At 32.7% G+C, this 8,002-nt stretch overlaps 1 protein-coding gene across 1 annotated transcript in view; it reads left to right on the forward strand.

Moving 5' to 3' along the window:
* Positions 1-7,763, forward strand: part of LOC107727300 (KH domain-containing, RNA-binding, signal transduction-associated protein 3-like) — a 99,886-nt gene extending 92,123 nt beyond the window's left edge. Inside the window, exons 4-6 of the mRNA XM_016537134.1 lie at positions 3,999-4,145; positions 6,178-6,317; positions 7,559-7,763. Coding sequence (XP_016392620.1) covers positions 3,999-4,145; positions 6,178-6,317; positions 7,559-7,763 — 492 coding nt within the window. The remainder of the gene's footprint in view (positions 1-3,998; positions 4,146-6,177; positions 6,318-7,558) is intronic.
* Positions 7,764-8,002: the final 239 nt, after the last annotated feature.

The raw sequence follows: 8,002 nt of genomic DNA on the forward strand, positions 1-8,002 counted from the left end.
GGGATACGCTGTCATAAAGAAATGCTAACCTCAGCGTCCTGTCAGAGAGGGAGAGAGAGAGAAAGAACAGAGGAGACAAAGGGACAGAGAGATATAGTCTGACAGGTTTTTGGGGTTATTGGCAAACAGCAGATTACTTCCTCCAGCATCTAACTGAATTGACTTTGGCTGTTGAGGTAATTCAGAGACGTTCTTCTAGTTAAACAGGATGTTTTTCATACAATGAGGGTATGCTTACACAACAACAGTTGTACTAAAATCTGATTTTTTTCTTTTTCATTTTTGAAAAGTTTCATGTACAGACAACAACGTCAAAATGATCCCCATTCACTTGCTGCATTATTCATGCCAGGCCAGTAGTTGGCGATGTCAAACACATACCTATAAACTGAACATGTAATACACATGCGCATGACTTCACTGTTTTCACAAATTTGTGCTTTTACAGTTTACATGGAGATGATAACAGTATTGCTTTCAAAAACGTGCACTTTGAAACTTTTCAAAAGTTTTCAGGCCCCCAAAACGCCATTGTCATGTAAATGAATAGCCAATGAATAGACAGTTTTTAGTTGAAATCAGTAAATGCCCCCGTAGTTATTTTTTTTTCTCCCTGAACTCCACTTAAGTCAACGTTTCTTGAACCAAAAACAACAGTTTAATTTTAGATGATGCGTTCAGTTCAGGTCTATAATTGCTTTCAATACAGGCTCAATTTATACGCATAGATACAGTTGTAAAATTAAGACACTTTAGGGTGTAAACTGTATTTGAAATCTAAATTAAATATAATAATTTGCTATTATGTGCTTTAAGTACCAGAAACTGTCTGCAGATATTAAAAGTCTAGTGACATCGTCAACATTTTAAAAAATGTTTTCGAAATAAGTCTCTTTTGTTCAACAAGGCTACATTTATTTGATCAATGGTAATGCAAAACTGAATTTTCAGCATCATTACTCCAGTCTTCACCTGATCCTTCAGAAATCATTCTAATATGCTGATTTTGAAACATTTCTAATTATTATTAATGTTAAAAACAGTTGTGCTGCTTAATATTTTTCTGGAAAATATGATGGATTTTCTTCAGGATTCTTTGATAAATACAAAGTTCAAAAGAACAGCAGTTATTTGAAATAGAAATCTTTTGGTTGTTTTTGCTACTGTACCTTTAATTAAGGAATAGTTAAGTAAGGAGTCAATTATTCCGCTTATGCTATGGTTAGCACACATCTAGACATTGTTCAGATTTGTAATTTTGTGGCAAAACATGGAACTAATCTGTCATTTTCATTGTATTGTTTATTATCTATTTGTTTGGGCAGTGTCGTTGTGGGTTTTGGTACTTTTGCTGTTGTAGGCTGTAAGGATCTTTGAAATAACTGAAATCGTTTGGCGAAGTGATATGGACATGTAATGCGGTCAAGACCTGCCTGGAACTACTTTAGTTGTGTGTTCCCCTGAAAATAATTGCACACCTTAGAATGCTCATCAACCAGTCAGATTCAGATGTTCAACAGCCCCATAGTATAATTAGCTATAATTGGCTAACTTCTTGCCAAGTCTATTTTAAAAGAGTCTGGAAAATCCATCATTTGTATCCTTTAAGTTACTGACATTTTCCCCCAGTATATTTCTCTCAGATTGTGTGCATGTAGCTCTGGTTTCTGACCGTTTCTGAACAGCTCGGCCGCAGGTGATTTTGACTGTGTGCATGTATAAGCGTACCACAATTACCTTCACCATTCACACGAGCAATCTTCTGCCTTCAGACAGCTGTTCCAGAGCTCAGGGTGTTCTGGAAGGTTTTATCTACTAATTGGGCGTGTTGTTATTGACTTCTGCACTCCTCTGGTACTGTCAGATTTTGGTGAACAAGCTCTCTGTGGGGAAAAGCAGTAGAGGGAAAATTGTGCGCCGCAAATTGGATGGTTTGGATCTGGAACGCTCACCTGCAAGGTTTTAAGCCATTTGGAGATTCTCCTGCAGTTCCATCCCACAGCGGAGAGGAGAGATTTACTTAAAGCTCATAATTCTCTTTGATGTTCTAGTATTCGCAGAAACGAATGTCACAGAATTTACCAAACGGTGTTGATAGTAAACATACACACCCCAAACCCCACAAGAGCTTGTTTTTTGGAAGCAGTTTAGAAAACTTCATAAATAGGCTATGTGTTCACCAGTAAATGTGGAAAACGCTCTTGCAAACACTGTTTTGCACGGAAGCTTGTTTCTGCCAGAGAATAAAAAAATGTAAAAAGGTAATTGCGACTTTTTATCTCACAATTCTGACTTTTATTTTTTTCTCCAAATTCTGAGCTTACATCTCGCAATTGTGACTTTTTTTTCTCTGAATTCAGGTTTTTTTTCCTCAGAATTCTCAGTTTAAATCTTGCAATTATTATATAATATTATATATTATATATATATATTTTTTTTTTGCCTTGGAATAAAAATGTAAAAAGTAATGTTTTTTTGCAACTTTTTAATCTCAATAATTTTGAGATTTAAATCTCAACAATAATTTTGATTTTACATCTCACATTTCTGTTTTTTCATCCACCAAGTAATAAACTGAATAGGTAATTCTGACTTTTTTCCCTCAAGAATTCTGACTTTTTTTTCCCACAATTGCGAGTTTCCCTGAAATTTGATTTTACATCTCGCAATTCCGTTTTTTTCCACCATGGAATAAAAAATTAAAAATGTACTTGCGACTTTTTGATCTCACAATTCTGACTTTTTTCTCGCAATTGTGAGTTTATATCTAACAATTCTGACTTTTTTTTTATCAAATTGTGAGGGAAAAAGTCAGAATTGTGAGAGACAGTACCATACAAATAATGTATGTATTTTTACATTTTTTAAATACAGGTTCCTGGATTTATTTTGAAAGATCCATCAGTCCATATTATTCCAAAGACAAATATATATAACTTAAGATTTAATAATCAAAACAACTTGCTCCACCTCTGAAATATATAATATATAAATAAATAAATAAATAATGTTTAATTAAATAATTATTTAATTAAAAAATGTTGTAAGGTCCTTTTTAAAAGTGGACCTTTATATTTGCATTTTTAAAAAGCAAAATTCTCCATAAAACAGTGCAATTAAAATGTTTTAAAGAGAATGAATGGAACTTATAAAACATATAAAAAATAGTCTTTAGATTGATCTATTTTTAGATAAATATCTATTTGTCTATTTAATTATTATCTATTAATTATTATCTATAAATATTTATCTATTTATAGTTTTTAAATAGATTTTTGGACAACTAGTTGATTAGATCATAACCCATGCATACTGCCAGTGCATGCATACAGACACTTTGTTCCCTCAGCATATCTGCATTTAGCCGACCTCTTTCAGTAAACAGCAGATTTGTGGATGAAATTAGCATCTCATTTGCATAACAGCGACTGTCTTTAAGAAACCAGATTAACTGCATGACATCAGAGGAAGCACAGGAGACACGCATAACAGCAGACTTTGCTCTCCAATGAAAAGCCGTGCTAAATGAAAATCTCACCCTGCTTTTAAAATAAAGCAGCATCATCTGTGCATCTGACGGGTGGGCTGATGTAATCCTTTGCCATGTTTCTGTCTCACAGTTCCTGTTAAATTGCTCTTTTGCTTTCCCACACACACTGCCCAGTGTGAATGTGTTTGCATATGGAATTTACATTTTAATTGAATTGAATATGCATGGCATAATTACTGTGTGCAGTTTATTAATTTAGCTTATTTATTTATTTATTTACAACCTCAGTGACCTGAACGTGATATTTCAAAGGTCTAAAAAGGTCAACATCTTCTAATTGTAAATAATTTTTTACATTTTTTATTTAATCAAAAATATCTAATTTTATATACTTTATTTATTTATTTATTTGAAAAAATATATATTTTTAGTTCCTCTACCTCAGCTGGTGTAGCAAAAGTGTGCAAATGTGTAAATGTTTATTTTTTTCAACCTCTTACGTTAACAGGAAGAAGAACTGCGAAAGAGCGGAGAGACAAAGTATCATCATCTCAACGAAGATCTTCACGTGCTGATCGAGGTGTTCGCGCCGCCCGCTGAAGCGTATGCGAGAATGGGTCATGCTCTGGAGGAGATCAAAAAATTCCTTATTCCGGTACGTCTGTTTGTACGGGTTTGTACATCTTCTAAACACAAACTGAGCATCAGCATCAGCTTTCATGTTCTGATTGCAGCGTTTATTACCCTCAGACCAAAAATACACATTCACTGGTTTAAAATTTTTATTTGTAGTAGTCACATTTTATCCCAGGAGCCCTTACACTGAATAAATAAACTGGTGTAGCAACAATTTTTGGTCACACTTCATTTTCAGAATCAGAATCAGAATCAGAATGAGCTTTATTGCCAGGTATGTTTACACATACGAGGAATTTGTTTTCGTGACAGAAGCTTCCACAGTGTAACAGAATGACAGTGACAGAACAAAAAACACAGATAATAAAAAATAAAAATAAATAAAAAATAGAACAAGTAAAATAAGGAATAAAAAAATATACAAATCGACAATTGTATGTACAGGTATAGAACAATAGACAGTTGCATGTACAGGTGTATTATGTGCAAATTGAAATGTAGACTGAGGTATTTTGGCAGTTCACGGGAGAGATTGGCTTTATTAAAGTTCTCGAGAATGATTAAAACAGAGTCCGGGTGTTGTTGTTCTGTCTCTGTGATCTGATCAGCGAGTTTCTGTAAAGCGGAGCTCGCGTGCGCTTGCGGAGGAATGTAAATACTGACGAGAATGAATGAGCAAAACTCATTCATTTTGGGGGTCAATTCTCACTATCAACTAATTATTAACTATGACTATTTCCTCAATAAACTCCTAATTTGCTGCTTATTAATCGTTAGTGAGGTAGTTGTTAAGTTTAGGAGGTGGATTAAGGGATCTAAAATATGTTCATGTAGAATAAGGCATTAATATGTGCTTTAAGTACTAATAAACAGCCAATATGCTAGTAATATGGATGCAAATAATCAACTAATTCATAGTGCGAATTGGTCCCTAAACTAAAGTTTTACCCAATTTTCACTCAGAAAGTTCTAGTAAATTTCATGAACAATTAAAATATTACCTTCAGGCCAAAATACATATTATTTTTTTTATATTTACAAGTAAAGTTTTGTCCAAGGGGTTCACAGTACACAGAAAAAAATTAATTGGTTTAGAACTATTTTCACTTAGAAATGTCTAGTAAATTTCACAAACAGTTACAAAGAAACAGGGCTAATATAGTTAATTAAAACTAAAATTAAAAACCATAAAAAAACTTGAAATAAAATAAACTTAAACTGAAATAAAATAAAATGTAATGAAATAAAAAACTTTTTTTATATTGTAAAAAAAAAAAACTTTTTATACCTTTTATATTTAAGGAAACATTTAAAATTTTCATTTAGTTTAGCTTGATACTAAAATAGAACTAAAATAATTAAAAATAAATAAAAATAAAAATTAATAAAATCTATATATATATATATATATATATATTAAAAATGACAAAAACATAACAAAACTTACTAAACGTACTTAACCTCTTAAAATGTAAGCTGAAATAAAAAAAGCAGAACATATAAAAATAAAAAACGAATTCAAAATATTAATAAAAGCCCTGTTAGTATCTCAAAGATACTAAAATAAAACTGCAAATAAATAACATGTTGAATTATTTGTAAAATCTTTGAAGTAGAAAAACTGAAGTAGTATTTTTTTAATAAAACATACTCCAATAATCTTTATTGATTAAAATAAATTTTTACAGTGTATGGTGGATACAATCAAGTCCTTCTTTGTCAAATATCCTTTAGTTACAAATATGTTATATTGGAGAAGTTAAGTGCTTTTCAAATATATTCAATTCTCTGGATCTTCTCTATCAAACACTATGCATATTTTCACATTAGATCTCAGTATTGACTTTATGTATATAATATCTCACAGTCACATCTGTTATGCTAATGAAAAGCTAGATTAAATGTTACTATTTATATACAGAATGGTTCCTCTTGGGGAAAAACACATGTTGGTGCGTGTTTGGGGTTGCAGGGGGCATACATATTTCCCCTTGAAAAACAAGTGGACCATTATTGCGTGTTACAGCTCATTAACTGTGTGTGTCATACAGGACTATAATGATGAGATCAGACAGGCTCAGCTACAGGAGCTGACGTATCTGAACGGCGCCTCGGAGGATGCCAAAGTCCCAGCGGCCAGAGGCAAAAGCAGCACACGAGGCAGAGGAATGCCAGCGCCGGGACCGCACAGGTGCAACAGCGTGCCATTCTACTCTGATCACATTTAGAGCGTAAACTTGAAAACTTCAAAACGGCAGGAAAACATGTTAACAAGACAAATTAACTCACCTTTTCTGCTCGTAGAATTTTTTTCTGCTGTTTAATGAGAAAAGCATTTTAAACTCCACTGAGAGTTTAATGCGGTATAACTGGCAGATTTATTCTCACATGGACTGACGGTAATGTCATTTCCTCAAACCAATCTCATTTTCATCTTAGTCGGAGAGGAAAATTCAATCAAACCATCAAAGTAATCTTCCATTGGAGGATGGAATATAATCAACGGGCGTATTGTTATTTAGTAAATGATGGCCAGAAACTAGACTAGATCTGTCTGTCTGTCAGTCAGTTGAAAGATGCATAATAAATGTAAAAGCTTTATTTTCAATGTTGAAAACAGTTGTGCTGCTTAATTTTTATTTTATTTTTTTTGTGGAAAATGTTATACATCTTTTTCAGCATTCTTTTTTTCAGGATTTTACTTTGAAACAATGTAAAATAATGTCAATTTTGTTACATTTAATGCATCTTTGAAAAATCAAGTATTGATTTTTTTAAATTAATTAATTAATTAACTATACAAATAAATAAACTATAGTAAATGTTTGGACACATTTCTGTTTTACTATACTATTTTCCATATCTTAGATTAATATTAAAGTCATCAAAACTGTGGAATTATTGGAATTACATGAGGACCAACAAATAGATAAATATATTATATCTTATATTTTAGATCTGTCTTAGTTGTATGAAGAAATGTAAATGTTCACTGAAAAGAAAATGGGTGCAGAAACAATTTTCACTCAAAAATGGCTAATAAATTTCACAAAAAATTACAAAGAAACAGCAAGTAGCGCATTGAATTTCATGTAAAATTGTGAAGTAGAAAAACTAAAATAGTATTTTCCTGAAAAAAAAAAAAAACATACTCAGTTTTATTTACAACTTCAAAAAATATTTTTTTATAGTGTAGGCACAATTTATATTTGTCTACAAAAGTAATGTAAAGCATATATAGTATATTTGGGTAAAAAGGTGTGACATCACTAATTCAGTCCATTCATGTCCAAACATTTCACTTACAGTGTATATGTATTTTTTACACTACTAAAATTCACTGTGTTCATTTTTTTTTTTTAAATGAAGAATTCTTGCTTCAGGCGTAATGTTTAGTTAATTATATTTATGTAATTGAAATGTGTCCTGCAGGTGTAGAGGGGGCGTTCCTCCTCCTCAGGCTGCAGTCCCGCGGGGGGTGGCGCCCAGAGGAGCTCCGCCCAGCAGGGTGCCGTCCAGCAGAGTAAGGGGCGTTCCCTCTCAGAGAGCACGAGGAGCTCCGCCCCCACCTGGGTACAGACCTCCCCCTCCAGTGGTGCAGGATTCATTTTTTTCAGTGTCTTTTGAACCTTTTTGATTCGGTTTCTGCATTAGTTAACTACTTTTATTATTTCTGACCCTAAACTGTTCTCTGTAAATATCTTGACTTAAAAAAATCTCTAATATTATGAATCTTAAAAGTAATTTCTTTGGTGTTTTATTATTTTCACAGTTTGGCGCCACTAAGGGTGCAGAAGCAACACAATTTGTATTGATTAAGCGAGACACTTACTCTGTTTGAGCTTTTACAGTAATGTCAGTACCTTTCTAGACAGA

Source organism: Sinocyclocheilus rhinocerous, unplaced genomic scaffold (genome assembly GCF_001515625.1).
Source record: "Sinocyclocheilus rhinocerous isolate Xijiao unplaced genomic scaffold, SAMN03320098_v1.1 scaffold1154, whole genome shotgun sequence".
NCBI classification, from domain to species: Eukaryota; Metazoa; Chordata; class Actinopteri; order Cypriniformes; family Cyprinidae; genus Sinocyclocheilus; species Sinocyclocheilus rhinocerous.